Source organism: Hippopotamus amphibius, chromosome 12 (genome assembly GCF_030028045.1).
Source record: "Hippopotamus amphibius kiboko isolate mHipAmp2 chromosome 12, mHipAmp2.hap2, whole genome shotgun sequence".
Lineage (NCBI taxonomy): Eukaryota > Metazoa > Chordata > Mammalia > Artiodactyla > Hippopotamidae > Hippopotamus > Hippopotamus amphibius.
The window spans coordinates 35551136-35570527 of NC_080197.1; the positions used below are offsets into that span (position 1 = coordinate 35551136).

General features: G+C 47.3%; 1 protein-coding gene across 4 annotated transcripts in view; it reads right to left on the reverse strand.

Annotated features, from left to right (window-relative positions):
• RALGAPA2 (Ral GTPase activating protein catalytic subunit alpha 2) overlaps window positions 1-19392 on the reverse strand; it is a 285849-nt gene that overhangs the window by 18748 nt on the left and 247709 nt on the right. For all 4 annotated transcript variants that reach the window (XM_057703254.1, XM_057703256.1, XM_057703257.1 and 1 more), the window contains one exon: window positions 3321-3442. In XM_057703254.1, the coding sequence (XP_057559237.1) occupies window positions 3321-3442 (122 nt within the window). The remainder of the gene's footprint in view (window positions 1-3320; window positions 3443-19392) is intronic.

Consider the following 19392-nt stretch of genomic DNA (forward strand, 5'->3'; position numbering starts at 1 on the left):
AATATTTTTCCTGACTGGGGAAATAGCTTTTTTGAACCTCTTTTAATAAGCTGAGCACCCACCTATTAGCCTAACAATAGAAGACCCCACGTCCTCATCCGTGGTCCACAGCGAGTCCAAATGCCCCTCTGCACTGCCCTGGGTGCCGGGCGGCAGCTCTGGGGCAGGGAGCCTTAGGGAGGCGGTGGGCATTTCCCAGGGCAGCGTCCTCGGGCACAGCACCGCCCCCCCCCCCAGCCCCCCTCAACGAGCACGCCTTCACTTACACCTCGGACTCAAAGGCTGATCTTGGAGGCCTTCCCTCTAGAAAGAGGGTTGCCTGCTGCAAAATACAATGTAGGCCAAATACAGGGTTCAGGCCACTGTCCCTGTGCTTGACCACAAGGTCCTGCTGCAAGGATACAAAGAAGATTTGAGCCCCGAGTTCCCCAGATTGTGCCTGTGCGCGGGGGCCTGAGGCCCGGCTCTGACGACACCGCTGCCGAGATGGTCTGATCGGATCCTAAGAGCGCTGTGGGAGCTTAAGCCGCTCAGGGTCAATTTTTCCAGCTGGCTTGTCGCTTGGAAGAACAGACCTCACCTCAATTTCTTAGTTTAAGCTGGCTGGCTCATCTGGGTTTGACTGTACTTGTCCCACGAAAATAAAACACTGTGAGTAGGTGAAAAATGTTTTCATCCATCAAGGTGGTAACAGACAGGAACAGGGGTTCCTCAAAGCAAAACTGGTCTGTAAATGAGGATGTGGTTCTGAACGTGGGCCTGTAAATGGGACGGAAATGGGCCCCCCAGATTCCAGGGTAAACCAGGTTCATTTCTAGCTCCTTCCTGATGCTTGCTGTGAGCAGATACGCAAAGCGGTGAAAGAGAACGTTACGCCCAGACTTAAAACCGCATTCATGGATTCGTGCGACATGCATAGAAAACTGTTATCACTCCACACGGAATACCCTGAGCCCCGCGTGTTATGACATGTGATGCTGATGTTGATAATCTGAAAAGGGGAGAGACCGGTATTTGTCTTGATATCTTATCTTTGGTTTCACGTTCCTTTAGTACAGGTTCTGATGCCCACTCTTTTTTTTTTAATTTTTATTTTATTTTATTTATTTATTTGGCTGTGTTGGGTCTTTGTTGCTCTGCTCACAGGCTTTCTCAAGTTGCGGTGAGCGGGGGTTACTCTTTGTTGCGGTATGTGGGCCTCTCACTGCAACGGCTTCTCTTGCTGCAAAGCATGGGCTCTGGACGCCGGCTTCAGTAGTTGCAGCACGTGGGCTCAGCCGTTGTGGCTCATGAGCTTAGTCACTCCATGGCATGTGGGATCTTCCCGGGCCAGGGATCGAACCCATGTCCCCTGCACTGGCAGGCGGCTTCTTAATTACTGCACTACCAGGGAAGTCCCCTGATACCCACTCTTAACGAGCTGTCAGAACCTTTATCTGTTCAGTGACTTCAGCGAATACCACATTCTTAAAGCAGCCTGTCTCCAAACAGCAGGTCTTAAAAACCCCAAATCACTCCTAAAGGCCTACTTATGATGTTAGCTACACACAGACTCATTTGAACTGGTTTAAATAATTATGAACTTTTGGGAAAGATGAAATTAATTTATATAGAGGCTAAAAGATACATAGAAAATGAAGTTCATCAATGTTTGTTTCAATAACATCTTAATAAAGAGCCTTAAGAATATAACAGCGAAGAAATGGAGACATCAAGTTATGATTTAATTTCTTTTAATTTTAAAAAACAAAAAGCTTTCTCGAGATTTTAAAAGAAAACAACTCTGCACTAAAAAATTCAGTCCCAGAACTTCATAAGGATGGGAAAAAGCTGAATGAGATCTTTAAAAAACTAGCTTTGCTATAGATCCTTCATGTTCTCTCACCTAAAAATTAGAAGTGATTTAAAACCTCTACCCAGACTGGGTATGAAATCTTCATTTCCCTTGAAACTGATTTTTTTTTTTTTTTGATTTTAGATAGAATGTTGGCAGAGTGTATAAAAGAATTCAATTCACAGCTGCTCTAGTTTTTTAATGTAAGAAACATTAATCAAAGCTTTAAGTTATATGCTTTTCTCATGTTGCTTAGTATTCCAGTTCAACAAAGATCAATAGAGGCCATCCCTGTGTTTCTGGACGCCTCGCCGGGAAGCAGAGGCGTGATTATGTAAATCTCAGGGCTCCCGCACCTCCGAGGCGCTTATCTCCCAGGCCTTCTGCCTGCTGCTCCTGGCTCCCGTGCGGGGCCAGCCTCTCCCTCTTATCTCCCAACAAAGCTCAGGGAGGCCAGGACGGGAGCCAGCGATGTTCAACAATGATGCATGGCTGATTTTATTTGTAAGTGATTTATTTCACCGAATTTAATTTTTTTCACTTTGTGTGTAAGATATTTGTTAACAAGTCAGGATGGGAGAAGCCAGGCGGCGATCAGAGGCAACTGACACAGGTTAGAAATCTATTAGGGCCTCTAACACTTGTGCCTGCCCCAGTGGAAGAAGAAGGAAGCCCCTCATCCAGGATTTCAACGTGCATTGACTCAATACCCCATTTGCTTTCTGAAAGGCAATTAATCTGTAATTACATACAGAAATTTACAAGTCATTCTATTCTTTGGGAAAAAAAACCCCACAGTAATCATATCATCAGTTTAAGTGCCAGCACACTTTTTTTTTTCTAAATTGGAAATATAAAAGAGAAAAACCTAAAAACAACATTTTCCAAATCTTCCACTGGCCTAATAAGTGAAAGTGATTGTAAGCCAGTGTCTGAGCAGGTCCACACCAGGTGCTGCTCTCGGCGGCTGGTCCCTGGGACGCAGACCACTCCAGAGAGAAAGTGAGCTTGCCGCGCTGCTGTCACCACGGCCAGGGGACACCGTCCTCCCACTGCTCCCGCATTAATCCCTGACCCGAGCATCTCAGCAGCATAATCCCCATTTAGCATTAGTAGCAACGGCTTCGACTGTGAGGAACTCTTTTTTGATAAGTAAGCACTGATTTGGGCATCTCTCTTAAACAACATATTCCCAGCTCAACAAGAAACCCACACTCCCGAATGAGCCGGAGCACATGACGGAGAACAAGTTCATTAACCTCACTGGATACGGAGGTTAACAGGATGGCGGGAGAAAAGGACCGGGCGGATGGCTCGGATACAAAACAAATTAGAATGAATGTCATCACTCCTTTTGATATTCATTAGTGGATTCAGGGGGAGAATGCGCTTCTTAAATTTGTGAGCATTTATCTGTGAAAAACAGGTGTACATTTGCGGCTGCAGCGTTTGGAGGGGGCAAGGGGAGAATAAAGTGGCCACTTACCAGTTCCGCTGACCGAGTAGCTGGGAGACGGAGAGAAGACCTGGGCTGTGAAATCCTCAAATGTCATGACTTCGCGGTGGTTCTGGATTATTGCTTCAAGATACAGAGCTCTCTCCTCGTAGCTGCAGGAGTTGGTTAAGGAAACGAGTGCACGTGCAGAATGACACGCGGAACAGTGACAGAGTTCACTTGGTTTTAAGCACAATCACGCACCTTCTACACTTGTGTGGGAAAAAGGTACCTTGCAAGTTCTTAAACATCCTGTAAGAGATTAAATATTAGTCACAATTCATGAGAATGTTCCGATTTGGAGGCCTAAGTTTCTCTTAGACTTCAATAGCACCCAAACTAGTATCACTGAAAAAAATACGTAAACCAAGAGTTACAGAGTCATAGCAAAAGGTCATCAACTGGATTCGAACAAACAAAAACAGAGACATTGGTTGCAGCTGCATCCGTCTCCATCCACAACCATGGGACAGCGCTGGACCATCGTCCCTTCTTAGTTCCGTGGATGAAATGCTCTTCTCAGACTACTGATAAAATGAACAGATATTCCAAGCAAGAATTGGTGATGTACACTTAAAACATAAGACCACAGGGAAGAGGGAAGGCCAGGAAGGTAGGCTCTGAAGGGCACCAGAGCCTCAAGCCAAGATAGGCCACGAGCACTAGAAAACAAGAACTAATATGTGGGGAGAATCTAGCAGGGAGCACACAGTGCAATATTAAAAAAAAAAAAAAAAAGAAAGAAAGACTATTGCCTTTTAATTAAAACTGCAGTCTGGAGCACACACATTCAAATGTGTAATCAAAAACCAGTCACCAATAAAACTTACAAGCGTAACACACTGAAGCAACTTTCCAGCTGTCTTAATAGGACCCCTGCGTGTGGCAGCCTTTCACAGGGCAGAAAGCAAATCTTCCCCTTTTGTGTGTGGCTTCTGTTTCCTCGGAAGGTGAATCACGCCTTCCAATAACAGGATAACGTCAGGACAATTCGACAGCGGATGGAGGCGCCACACGTAGCGTTTTATGAATTAACGCCGGGGGGAGTCGGTGTGATGTCTCATTCCCCCCCTTCCTCGCGATCAACGCAAAAGTTGAGAGATGTGTTTTAGTCGTTTCGAAAATTGTGCAAATTCTCAAGGAACACAGGGAATGCGGGTCACCGCCAGTTTATTATTTGTAGCTCCAGAAGGGCAAAAGTAATTCTAGCATTTCTCACTATATTTTAAAACTATCTTTTCAAAATGGCCTCTTTTAAAAATGTAAGTTGGGGAAAATTATGCCCTTCCACTGAGCTGTCAATAAGCAGGCATTTTAAAAGAGGAGAATATTTTTCTACTTTCTTCTGGCAAAGGATGCTCACGAAGTTCCCGGGACAGGCTCTTCCTCCTGTTCCTTTAATGACATTCAGGGAAAGGTTTTCACCCTGTGAGGAGACCAGAGGCATTCTAGGGCTGGCTGTGAAACACAGTAGCCACGAGCTGCAGGTGGCCATCTACACTGAAATTTAAATTAATAAAAATAAAGAGAAATTCGGTTCTTCTGTCCCACTCGCTGTATTTCGACCATGCACAGCCACGAGTGGCCAGGGACCACCGGCCTGGACTGTGCAGATATGGGACACGGCCACGGCAGGAAAGCTCTCCTGGGCTGCACTATTCCAGAATTTGTCCGCAGGCTGGCTCTATGCAACTTCTAAAGCGAACGTGAGTTTAAAGGTTCAAAAGTGGCCCTCCCGATGATGGATGATGGTTTACAGAGACGGTCACAGCAGCCTGAGGCCTGGGCCGCGTGAGCCTCCACCGCGGGCTGAACTCCGGGTGACGTGCCTTCCCGGACAGGCTGCCCGGGCCTGGAGGGACCCGCTAATGCCATTCACGTCTCATTATGAACACGCTTATTCTGCACAGCACTTGGCTGTCACCGAGCGTGGCCCTCCGAGCCGCTGGGCCTTAAACAGCAGGACGCTAGGCCTGGGCGGCCGGCTGGCGGACAGGCGCTGTGACACTGAGCTGGCACGTGTGGGCCCAGCAGGGGCTGAGCCAGGCGTGACAAATTACTCAAAGGGCTGAGCTCAACTTACGGCTGACGACCACCTGAGCCTGGGGCCCTGTCCGTGCCCCTTCCCAGCCCCCTTTCAGCGCAGCCTGCTCGCGGCCTCTGCAGGCCCATCCTGCTGGGTCCTGAGGCCCCGCTGCTCCTAGACACCCGCACACAGTGCTCGGACGTGAGGATGCGCTGTGCTTAAGACACAGCAGAGGCCACACATCTGGAGGGGTGGATGCGACGCTGACCGAGCTCACCAACCACCACAAAGGGATGGCGCGTACACACCACTTACGGGACCTGCAGGGTGGCCCGGCAGCCCCATCCTGAGTGACACTCTCCTGTTGTCCATAAGCTTGTCCCTGTCAAGGCTGAGAGATCTCGGCTCCTGAGAGCAAACCCAGCACTGGGCTCTCGGGGTTAATAATCCAGCTTTGAGAGTCTCAGGTACAATAAATATTTATGGTCTGACTCCTCAGTGGAGGCACCATAGGAGACCGAGCACAAAAGGTGCTTCCAGAATGGGGTCCTCCAGGAGGAAGGGTTGAGGAGCAAGGGTTTGCTTCCCAGAAGGTTCCCCGGCTGCCACGCAGAGCAGACACTCTCCACCACAGGCTGGGCTACGCTGGGCAGAACTGGGTGTCGTCATTCAGACAAACATCCGTTAGGAACCGCGGTGAGACCAGGAGGTCGTCAAACGCATTTTTACTCTCAGCCCAAGCCAGGGCACGTAGACACCATGACAAAGAGAAAACAAACATCACCCCAATTCTGGCACCGTTCAGAAACAGCCAAGGAGCTCAGGCATGCCAAAAATCCTGTGTGGGTTTTTTTTTTTTTTTTTAAAGTAGCTTTAGAAAATGTAGCTCTGGGATCTTAACTGAATTTGTTAGAACTACTACTAAGGGCAACTAACTAGCAGCAGTGTCTTCTGACATTTTTCTCACCTAACATCCTTAGGGCTTCAATGCTAGTTGCTTCCTATTCAAAAAGGCATATATAGGACTTCCCTGGTGGCGCAGTGGTTAAGAATCTGCCTGCCAATGTAGGGGACACCGGTTCAAGCCCTGCTCTGGGAAGATTCCACATGCCACGGAGCAACTAAGCCCGTGCGCCACAACTATTGAGCCTGTGCTCTACAGCCTGTGAGCCACAACTATTGAGCCCGTGTGACACAACTGTTGAAGCCCACATGCCTACAGCCCGTGCTCCGCAACAAGAGAAGCCACGGCTATGAGGAGCCCGTGCACCACAACGTAGAGTAGCCCCTGCTCTCAGCAACTAGAGAAAAGCCCATGTGCAACAACGAAGACCCAATGCAGCCAATAAATAAATAAAATAAATAAATTAAAAAAAAAAAAGAAAATAATTGTGAAATTTAAAAAAAGGCATTTATAATTCCGACATCAAAGGCTTTATAAGTTCGTCCCCTCACGTGTAAGACACGTTAAGATATGAACTGGGGCTTCCTAGGTGGCACAGTGGTTACGAATCTGCCTGCCAATCCGCAGGGGACACGGGTTCGATCCCTGCTGTAGGAAGATCCCACATGCTGCGGAGCAACTAAGCCCGTGCGCCACAACTATTGAGCCTGCGCTTTAGAGCCCGTGAGCCACAACTATTGAGCCCATGTGCTGCACCTACTGAAGCCCACGTGCCTAAGCCTGCGCTCTGCAACAAGAGAAGCCACGGCAATGAGGAGCCTGCGCACCACAACGTAGAGTAGCCACCACTCACCACAACTAAAGAAAGCCCGTGAACAGCAAAAAAAGACCCAACACAGCCAATAAAATAAATAAATAAGTAAATAAATTAATTAATTTATAAAAAAAAAGATATGAACTGAATGCTGAAGTTAATACCGGGCAGAAGATGATCAGTGACCTTTGACCGGAAGCAGGTAGGCACGGAGGCACCTGGTCACACATCCAATACCTGTTTCAATACCAGCCATTGCCCTTCTGCTCTCAGCAAGTCCACTAACAAACGGAAACTTCTATTCTGTCCTGAATTACCACCTCATTAAATACCACACAGAAGACCTTTTAAAGAGAAAACTTCCCCTTGATTCTTCAATTCAGAGAACATTCGAATTACTAACTAGGAATCCATCTTGGTTTCTGGATATTTTTGAGATTTTTAGTGATCTACTCTGTCTAGTCAATATTCCTCCACTTGAATAAAGAAGCCATATGTCTTCACTGGTTACGTTTTCTCAAAAACCTCCAAGAGAAATTTCCTAAACCCTCAAGATAAACTATTGGGTTGCAAGAGCCTGAGAATCCAAACCCAAGCCCCCTAAGTTTATTCTGATTATTATTTAAGTTTTAGCAATGACAGCAGCACCATGACAGTCAGAAAGGAGCTTGCTCTTCGCAGGAAGACAGGTCGGTGTTTGAACCCCAGCCTCGTCCCCTACCACCGGCACCCGCCTTCAGCCTCAACTGCCTTCTGCGTATGGCGGGGACGCTGGCATCGGCTCTCAGGGCTGAGGGAAGAACAGACAGAATCATAGGAGGAAGCACGGACCCAGGTCCCAGCACACAAGAGAAGCACCATAAACGTGGATTCCCTGTTCCCCCTCATCCCCAATGTGGGCTTATGGGTTTGTCCTCCAGGAAGAACATGGTGGATAAATGAGGGGGAATCCCTGTGTCGTGCTTTAGGCAACAGCCTCCTTTACACTAGACCCACATGAGCTGGGGTGAGTCTCATGGTCTCCATGTTATTGATGGGGAAATGGATGCTCAAATAGCTCAAGTGATTTTTCTAGAGTCACAGTTACTCACGGGTGCAACTGGGACTAGAACCCAGGTCTTCTAACTTCGATGCTTTCAGCTAATATCGTAAATTCCAAAACGCATGGGGTTAAGTTCATGATCTTGTGCAAGGTTGGGAGTTAAACTCCAAACGAGAATAAATCAACTGACTTATGTATGGGTATAAAAGTCAACCTATAACTGAAACTTGAGTGCATACGTTTAAGCTGCATTCATACCCACAGACCATGCTGACTTTATAAATTCATAAAAACAATTACTTCATTCTTTTTGCTTACTCAGGTTCTATCTTGGAACAACTTCTATCTTGGGATAACTCCATTTTTTTTTTTAATTCAAGGAGAAAAGAGAACTGTTTGAAAGAGGTTATGCTGCAGACCCTTGAAACCCTTCTTGCAGACCTTCTCTGTATTTCCCAAAAGTGGACACCATACTCACACCAACAAAATGGCCTTGAAGGAGGCACCTCCTGACACCCACTGATGAACGCAGCTGCACGGGGGAATACTATGCAGCACTGAAAATAAACTACAAAGATGTGTATCAGCATGAATGAAACTCAAAACAACGTTCAATGAAAACAACCAAGTGACTGGAGGACACGTATGGTGAAACTCTATTTACATAAAATTTAAAACCAGGCCAAGTGAAACATATTACTGACGGATGCACACACATGCAGTGAAACTAACCAGGGTTATCTCTGGGGTGGGGGTGGAGGTGGCTCATGGGAGGGTCTCAAATACACTGGCTGGTACACATGGGGGCGGTAAATGTTATATGTTTTCTGGTATGTGTAAAATATTTCACAATAAAAATAAGCATCTGGTGAGAATGGAATATAGCACTAATCACGTGGGTCCTTTCTCACCCACTGGAAGGACAGAACGGGCTTCTTTAAGCCAAAGGCGGATATGAAAGGCATGTTGGTTGCTAGGGATAATGAGGGTAGAAAAGTCCATTTGATTCAGACATAGAGAAAGCAGAAAAGAGCCAGTGCTCTTTTTAGTGGTTTTTTTTTTTTAATTAGCTAAAAATATTAGCTATTTTTTGTTGTTGTTGCTGTTATTGTTTTCTGGCTGTGAGGGATCTCAGTTCCCTGACCAGGGACTGAAAAGAGCCACGGCAGTGAAAGCCGGGAATCCTAACCATCAGGACACCAGGGAAATCCCTACCTATTTTTATTAGTTCCAGAAACAGGCCAAAATATTAGAGCTCAAAATTTTCAGAATGTCACGAGAACTCTGACAAGTGGGATTTAAAGAGCCTGAGTCAGGGACTTCCCTGGTGGCGCAGTGGTTAAGAATCCGCATGCTAATACAGGGAACACGGGTTCGATCCCCGGTCTGGGAAGATCCCACATGCTGCGGGGCTCCTAAGCCCGTGCACCACAACCACCGCGCCTGCGCTCTAGAGCCCACGAGCCACAACTACTGAAGCCTGCTCGCCTAGAGCCCATGCTCCACAACAAGAGAAGCCAACGCAATGAGAAGCCTGTGCACCGAAACGAAGAGTAGCCCCCGCTCGCCACAATCTCTGTGCAACTCAGACCCAACGGAGCTAAATTAATTAATTAATTAAAAAAAAATAAAGAGCTTGAGTCCAACATGGACACACATACCATTCATGGGGGTGGGGGTACCACTCCAAAAAAACACGTGTTTTCCTACAGAAATTCTTTGCTAGAATTGCTATACCAAGAATGACAGAGTGGGCTGAACTAGAGAATGGTCAAAATCCTACAGATATCCGTGGACCTATGTGTATGATCTCTGTACGTTATCTTACTCTGCTTCGAAAACTTGACATCAAGCGACTTTGCCCTTTCCAAAGAGTAAGTCCACCTTCACGCAAGTTTTCATCCACTCAAGAAATGTGTACTGGGCGCCCATGTGAGCCTGGTGGTGGGCACGCAACTGGGAGAAGGAGAACGGCGCCGTCCTGCCCCCACTAAGCCTGTGCTCCGGCAGGGACACGTCCGCAGGCTAAGGCCTGCTGTCCTCATGTTAGTGCCTGGTAAGACATAGGGATAAGGGGGGCAGGCTTTCTGAAGAGGAGGCAGGGAAGGGGTTAACCAATGTGGGGGCCGGGGGGTGGGGGGGGTGATATGAGCATTTATGGCAGCAGGAGTCAGGAGCTAGGAGGAGCACGGGGAGTTTCAGGGGAAGGAGGCTGGAGCTGCAGGCAGCAGGGCGGGTGGAAGGTGCAGCTGAAAGGCTGGGGCGGGTTCACAAGGGGCCTGCACGGTCTGAGGCATGGGAGCAACAGGGTCTCCCCGAGGTGTTTTGCTTGCCCTTAAAAGATCTGCCGGCACCGAGGCGAGTCCAGAGCACCCTCGAGGTTTGAAGAGGCTGATGCTGACTGGCATCTCTATGTTCACGCAACGGACTTGTACACGTTTTAATATTTTAGACATATTCTTCGCCTCATTTCAGAAGTGAATGATATGTTGGGGAAGTGGCAAAGGTAGGAAGGTTACGTGCAGGTGTGAAATGAACAGAAACTCTGAGAATGGTCTTGAAAGAGAACGGGTCAGGTTGGCTGATGCCCGGACTTGGAATGAAGAGGGGGTGTAGCAGAGGCAGGGGAGGCAGCAGCCTCTTTGGTGAGTGGAGGAGGAGGAGGCGTAGGCGAGAGCATCGACACTCCTCACACAGGGACAGACCCCTGGCTCGCAGAAACCCGGTGAGAAGGAGATTACCTAGGACAGCTGTGGACGGTCCCCTGAACTTATCCACAGATATATTTTAAACCTAGGAAGGTGATGAGTCCTCAGTGACAAAGTCTGAGCTCTGAGAAGGAATGGCTAGGGATAGTTTACAAAACTAGGAAATGAATGAGCTGATGTCTTCTGTTGGGCCCACGACCAGGAGTTTTCGGAGAAGAGGACGTAGAGGACGATAATAACACTTTTTCATTTCTTGGGCGATGAAATGTTTTGAATATTGATCAAAGGCTAAAGCTTTAAAATGCTTACTGGTCTTAGATATGACTCCAAAAGCACAAGCAACCAAAATAAAAATTGGAAAATTAGACTTCATCAAAATAAAAAAACTTTTGTGCTTCAAAGGACTCTCTCAAGAGAATGAAGACGCAACTCACAGAATGAGGGAAAGTATTTGCAAATCATTCATCTGGTAAGGGTCTCATATTCAGAATGTATAAAAACTCATAACTCAACAATAAAAAGACAACACAATCAAAATATGGGTGAGTGATCTGAATAGACATTTCTCCAAAGAAGACATCCACATGATACCTACTGGGATGGTTATAATCAAAAGGACAAGAATGAACAACAAGTGTTGGTGAGGATGTGGAGAAACTGGCGGGAAAGTTAAAGGGTGCAGCTGCTGTAGGAAACAGTTTGGCAGTTTCCCCAAAAGTTAAACATATGGTCCAGCAAATCTACTCCCACGCATATACCCAAGAGAACTGAAAATATACCTTCACATGTACACTTGTACACAAGTGTTCACAGCAGTATTATTCATAAAAGCCCCAAAGTGGAAACAGCCCAATTGTCCATAAACTGATGATGATGGAACATTGTTCACATATTCATAAAAAGGAATAAAATACTGAACATGCTACAACGGGAGTGAACCCTGAGAACTATGCTATGTGAAAGAGGCCAGATGCAAAGGGCCACTCACTGTGTGAATCTATTTATGCAAATGTCCAGAATAAGGAAACTCACAGACAGAAATTAGTGATTGCCAGGGGCTGGGAGAGAAGGGGATGAGGTGTGACTACTGGTAGGTATGGGGGGATAAAAATGCTTGGAATCGTACAATCTGGTGAACAGACTAAAAAATCACGGGATCTTAGGATATGTGAATTACGCCTCTATGACAAACTGTCCCCCCAAATGCCTACAAGTACGCGGTACACGCGATACATTGTGGGAAAGCTCTTCTGATAAAAAGGTCCTCACAGACCACAATCGGAACAAGTCGAAAGGTGGCCTGGCAGAGCGTTTATTCACGGAAGATCCCCAAACCGTGTGCCAGGGGTTCTTCTAGGAGCTGCAGGGACCAGGATCAAAAAGAGACAGTGTTGTCCCTCAGGGTATCCACGGCTTATCGGAAAAGACAGCTACAAACTCATCACACGCCTGGTGGGCAAGACCTTCGAGGGTCACAGGGACCCAGCAGGCAGAGGGGCTCCCTGCGGGCCTGCAGTGGTGGGAGGAGCACAGGGTCCCCAGGCCCTGGGAGAACCACCGCTGGAGGTTCTGAAACAGAAAGCAGCCAGGTCTACTCTGTACTTGGGAGATAATGGGGGAGGGGGGAGGGACGTGTGTGGAAGGGCTCAGAGGAAGAGAAACTAGTCAGAAAGAGGGAGGAGACGTGGGCCTCGGGAGAGCAGAGGTGGAGGGGAGTGGGGGGGCTGCAGATTGCAGGATGCTCTCGGGGGCGTGGGGGCGCCCACTGTGGCCAGACTTAAGGGTCATGGCTTAGGTGACCAGGAGGGCGTGCAGATGCTGATGCAGAGGATGGAGAAGGGAAGGAAGTCTGGGGGCCTGAAAGGTGTCAGGGGAGGCTGCGGAGGAGGCCTGGGCTGGAGATGAACGGCCCTGAGTCACGGGCTTGGAGCTGGTCCTGGAGGAGTCCAGGGGAGGATGCACACTGGGAACTCCCTCCTCCCCACTTCAGGGGTGGGGGGGGGGCAGAAGCCAGAGAGCAGCAGCAGGATGAGGGCAGAGGGCAGGAGGAGGGAATGGGGAGGCGGAGGGCAGGAGCCACGTGTTTCTGGAGGGAGAGGCCTGTTGCTCCCATTTAGTGTCTGCTTCCTTAACATCTTCCCTGGTACCTGCCACCGGCGGTGGGGGGGGGGGGGGGGGGGAGGGGAGAGGGTTTAGGGATACTCCACAGGTGGGCTGGACTGGCATTTGATAATCCGAAATAAATGGATGAAATTCCATAATAAATCAAGACAGGAGCAGATGCCAGTTATAGCCTAAAGCCATACATCATTTTTACAAAGATTTTGTTTATCTTTCAAATTCAAGGCAAATTTAAATTCTAGGACTGTTTAAGACCTCCAATAAATGAATCATTCAAAGTAAATGTCACAGCCTGGAAATGGATAAAGAGGACGACTTCACTGAACAATGTAACCAGAGAGATAGACATTTGGGAAAAGGAAATTAAACACATAAGATATTAGATTAGGTTTCAGACCCTAATGGTACACTCCTGGAGAGGAAACAGCGCACCACTGCTAAGAAAGGAGAGAGACCCATTTAACCAAGTTTAAGAATAATTCTGAGGAAATGACCAGAGTAAATGGAAATGGAGAAAAATAGATTTTCTTCAGCTATTAAATTACAGACTTTGGAGGAGTTCTGCTCTCAGAGGCGGAGGGCATGGAGGGTCTTGCTCTCAGGATCCGAGGGGCTCCGAGGGTGTGAGGGACTGACGTGCGGTTTGATGAGGAATGTTCTCATCGGCTCTTTGCAGGGTTCCATGTGTCAGGACCACACCCTCAATCGCGGGTTTCCATTTCCTCCCTCCCCTGCACCCCGTGCACTGCTTCACCTTCCGTAAATCACCAGGCGAGAAAGGGCCCTGTGACACTGTCCCTCTCAGCCTCATGTCAGTAAAAACGTAAGTGACAAGAAAATCAGGCCTTTGGCCTCTTTCCTGTCTAGAGGCCGCGCTGTCAAGTGAGCGAGCAGAGACTCTACGACCCAGGAAGTGACAGATCAACACGGACCACCGTCGGCCAGGCTGACGCCCGTAATGTGGTTTCTGGGCGGAGGGGAGTCAACGTCACCTGAACTGTTTCTCTTCCACAGATTTCCACACATTCCAAAGGTAAGGTGTGTTGGGAGCTCACAAATGTGCTCTCGAGGTCAGTTACAGAAACGACCACTGCTGACAATTTGCTGGTGTTTAATATCCACGAAGTTACAATCAAATGGAAAACAATTAGAAACGCAGAGCTGTCTCTGTCTTGGACTCTCTTTGTGGCAAGAAATAAAAAAGGTTGACAATAGATAGTGGTACACATGGATTTTAAATTATAACTTCATCATTGCTGACTGTAAGAGGCAAGTCATGATTAAATAATATATACGGGACAGGTATTATTTAGTGCAACGTAATTTGAACTAAACCATCCAATATTTAGTCCTCAACCGCTCTCACTATGGAGAAGAAAGCCAATTCCACATGACCTACGGATTGGTTTCTATCCAGGTTGATTCTAAAAGCAAAATAGATTCATGATGATACATGATAGATAAGAGAACAAAATCAAAAAGGACAAAAAAAGTCTTCTGTGGCAGATGTTCTGGTTCTTATTTTCTTGAAATATTCTCAGCTGTGGCCCATCACCAACCCACTGGGCCTAGGTGAAGTCAGGATGGGCTCGGGCAGAATTAAATTTTGCAGTCCCAAGTACTTCCACCAAGCTCTGTACAGATTTTCTTGATTTTTTTCATTTCCGAAAACAATTTTGGGGAAATACTCCTTTTTCTAATGTTTAAAAAGTTTTAGCTGTATTTAAAAATGATACATAAGACTGTATTTGAAAACAGAAAATAGCATTTCTATATTTCTGTGAAGTAATTATAGCTTAATGGCATCTGAGTTTTCCAGGAAGACACTCATTTTAATACCAAAATTATCAAATGACAATAACACAAAGAAGAAACTCCAAGAAAAGTTAGGGGTTTACCAAGTGCAAGTGACCTGGAAACTGAGGACAGCAGTGCCTGTGAAGGGGCCAAGTGACCTCCCTGGGTCCATCCAGACTTGGTTCTACTGGGTAAAGTAGGGCGTCATTCACAGCACACCTGAGTGATCACCACGGCTGCTGACCTGCGCTTGAAACTCAATACACCCACAGACGTATCAGTGAGAGCGAAAAAGTCCTGCCCCAGTGATCGAAACCTAACTGGAAATTTGGGGGAATTCTAATAACACGAAGCTCCTCTGTGGTCAGAAGTAGCAATACTGTGTGTGCCACATAATATTAAAGCAACTGATTTCTGGCAACTAGAAACAGTGTGGGATGCCAGCGGCTCACCTAGGCTATGCTAAGTGGACACAAGGGTTGAGCGGTCCTGCCGAGGGTCCCCGTGCAGGGCGGGCACGGATGCATCCCTCTGAAGAGCTGCTCACCTGTGGGCACGGCCGGGCCTGTCCATAGATCTGGGCCCCGAGGTGACCACCGGGGCCAGAGAAGTCCTGAGAAGCCTGGCCTTATTCGTGCTGTGACTGGGAAAGGGGTTTTGAGCAGCTGGAGGGCAAAAAGCATCTCTTTCACTCTTTTTTACACCTATCTCAGCATTTGGATCAGTGTTAGGTTAAAAACAGAGTGATGGTCAGGAAGCATACAAAGTCACTTAAATACTGTAGTGGGAAATTGTTACGTTTTGCCTTCAAGGTTGGGCACAGAATTCCCTGGGGCTGCTGGAATGACTCTGGTTTTACAGGGACTCGATGTGGGGTCCTACAACCTCTGCTCATCTTAGTTCTAGGCTGTGCAGAGGAAAAAAAAATACACACACACAGTTCTGTTATAAACAATCTGTCTGGAGGAGGGTGTAGGTGCTCGAGTGGTCCTTGCAACACCTTCCAACAAAAGGAAGAGAGAAACAGCACTTCCCCACGGGGCCCCGGTGAAGTGCACTGGGAGAGGACCTGCCGGTGGCCATGCATTCCTGGCAGGGAAGGGACAGGCCCTCTGATGAAGCTGAGAAGACCTGGGGGATGCCAGTACGGATGCTGCAGGTTCTCAGAGACGAGGGGCACCTCGCAGAGTACAGGGCGCGCTTTCATGAACGCCTGTTCATGACAGCCCTTCAGGTGAGGTGCCTGTTTACGCACAGAAATCAAGGCTGTCCCGAGTGTGAGCTCCCCCAACACAGGCTGTGTTTAGACGGTGAGATCGACTGAAATGATCAAGTGCTTTGCAGGGTCCAGCACTGCCTTCTAGAGGCCGTATCTACCTCACTTTTCCTCATAACCCCGGGTACCGTCTGTACTTATTGTCTTTTCACAGAGGAGCAGGTTGGAGAGAGGGAAGCAGAGTGTTGGGCTCCAGGCCCCAAGATGGTAAATGCCAAGGCCTGGACCCCAACCTCAGCGCCTGGACCCAACCTCAGCACCTGACTTAGTGCCCCAGCTCCCAGCCATGGCCCTGCCTCGCGACCTCAGAATTCTCCCCTGAAGAGAAGAGACTGGTATAGCCACAGCCAACAGAAGGCCCAGTTCCATCTACTCACTGGTGTTTTTACAGAAACCTGAAGGACAACAGATTCAACAACTATACTACATTTTAGAAGGTGCTTTTGAGTATCTAGAAATTTCCCATTTTTAAGAGTAATGCAGAAGGAAATAAAGAAACAAGGCTGTCCTGGTAGAAAGAAAGATCAGAATTAGAAAAATCTCTCACGATAACACACACTTTAAAAAGAAAATGTACAGATGAAAAATGACGGGTGTTCACATCGTGATTTTATATGGTTTTATAAGCTGGGATTATTCTACTTTATACTTTAAATGAAAACTGCCTGCTTTGATATTTTACATGCGAAATTCCCTGTCACAGAGCCCGTTCATTCTGACTAAAATATATTCGTCACGTTACATGCAGAAACAGTCCAGAAAGCCGTTAAAGATAAAATTCCCAACTCACACAATTCTCTGGGACTTTCCACATTTGAGCCTCATAGAGTCACTCGATATCATTGCCGTGACTAAAAATATAACTGCAGTATTACTTAAAATTATAATCAAATCATTCTCTTGCAAATTAAGACACTTACTCTTGGAAGAATAGCGAAATTGAATTAGGTGTGTCTCTTCTTGACAGATCAAAAGAAACTCCATTAAGCCAACGGTTTTATATTAATGGCATGAGACATGGCCCAGATGAGGAAAATGTCCTTTGGAGCCATTTTGTACTTTATTTAAAGAGAGATGGAGATATTCCTCACAATTCAAACATGAAGCAGGATTGTATCACAGGTCCCCAGACCAGGAGGCCAATATGATTCCCACAAGGCAGCCACGCACAGCAGAGAGTCCAGGTCTGTCTTCCCTCAGTTTCTTATTTCTTCCGATTATTGTGTCTGCCACCCATCCATCCATCCATCCTTCCACCCCTTCAACCATCCATCCACCCATCTACCCATCCATGCATCCATGCATGCATCCATCCATCTGACATTTACTGGAGTGCCTCCTTTGTATCCATTATTCTTCCTTCAGCTGTAAGAAAAGTACTTCCTTTCTCCTCAACTCCCTTCTAAGTCTTGGCTTCTACAATACCTGACCAACACACTGAGTGTTATAATATTCTTGGGGGATTCTAAAACACATCGTGGTGAGGTTTCATCATCATTAGCCTGAGTTCTGCTGGGATGACATCTCTTTTAGAATAAAAGACACAATCTTTATGTAATAAGTAAGAACAACCTACCCAGTGTTGATATAACACTCTGCCCTTCCGTAGCCATGAGCCACTAGATCCTCGTGGAAACCTCCATCCACAGATGATAAGGCGGAGATGGAGCAGAAATCATTCTTCGGAAACCATCCAGCTAGTAGTGAGAGTGGCTCGAACTCAAGCCCAGGCCAGTCTGGTCCCAATGCTGGTCTCTGCTTCTCTCTTACACTGTCTCAGTTTAGTATGAATATTAGTTAAGAGTTTGCAATGTCCATGCTAAGTTAATTCATAAATACTGGTGTTTGGTGCTGACAGAAAAGTGAGAAGAGACAAATTAGATCCTTCTTTCTCCCTCCAGAACCAAGAGTAGCACAAAATAAACTGGCAAGTTTTATAGCTAATCCGGCATAAATGGTGACTTCCTAGCTGAATTATTATCTGTAGGACTGAGTTAGGAAACCAGGATACAGCATGATAAACTATGTTAATTTAATCCTTTCATTTATGTGTCAAAGGTTGGGAAATTTAAATGAGCCGGTTTAAGCCAAATTGATCTTACTGTGCTTATTTCTGGTCACATTTTGAAGATAACCACTGCAGAATTCTAAAGTTTTATTAATTAGCTATTTCCAGTGGACGTTTTCGAGAAGAGGATGGCTGAGCATCGTCGGGCAGGGATGACAAGGTCAGGACACTGGACACAGCAGTGCTGTCCACTGGGAGGTCCATTTGGCTTTTGCTTCACAGTTAAAACACTGAGCGACAATGAAAATGCATTGTTATACTCCCACTGCTATCTTCCAAGGGTCATAAAGCTTCTTGGTAAATCCTTATTTTTAATTATGTGCCACTTGGTGTCATTCAAAAATACCAGTGAGGCTTAAAGCATCTGTGCATGACTCTGAGCGAGACAGAGACTAGAAATGCAGACCCGGCATCCCCATGCCGTGCGGGCAGCGCAGTCAAGGTCAGCCCTGCCTGGGATGCAGCTCCGCTGAGTGTGGCCTCGTTGCCCCAGGCAAGCAGACTGCCTCCTGGAATCTTGGTCCCTCACCCAGAAAAGGATCCCAGGGTGACTTGCAGGAGCAGAGGCCATGTGTGCCGAGTCCGGGTGGGCAGACTACCTGACCATGACGGGCCCTGCAGCACCCACGGGTGGAACCCACCACAACGGCTGGCAAAGCAGCACTGGGATGTGTGGAGCCCGGAAGCTCGGAGCGCAGGGTGGAAGGCAGGACGGGCTGGGAGCTGATCCATTGCCTACCGGCCGCTGGTGCTCAGGTGTCCAGCCCAGAGTCGTGGCCCTGCCAAAGGCTGAGGCAGCGGGTCCCCTGTGGACGGGAAATCTCCTCCTCACCCCTCCTCCTGGGCCTGAAATCGCTTCCTCCAACAGGCAAGGAAACATTTCAGGGGAAATGTTTTTCTCCATTAAAAATGGAAACAGGAGCACCGGGGACTAGAGGAGCAGTCATTTTAAATGATGGAAACTTGGGTCCCGCCTACAGTGGATCCTGAACTGGATCAAGTAAGTTAGTGATTTACTCTGTAAATTGAGGTTTCTGACAGTTTTCACTACAGAAGGAAATGCTGGGTCATTTTCTACAGAGACAGTCCAAGGATGTGACCGTCCTCTTGAACCTGTTGACGAGTGACTGCCAGGGCTTTCCTTTGGTGACAGAATTAGCTGCCTGGTGTCACAAGCCAGGTGATTGCGAGGGACAAAAACTGGGGGACGGGTCAGAAGTTACCCAAGGTGGTCCCCTGAGCTTTGTGACAAAGCTGATCTTATTACAGGTGAGCCATGTCACCTACTGAGCTTTACTTCTGAACTT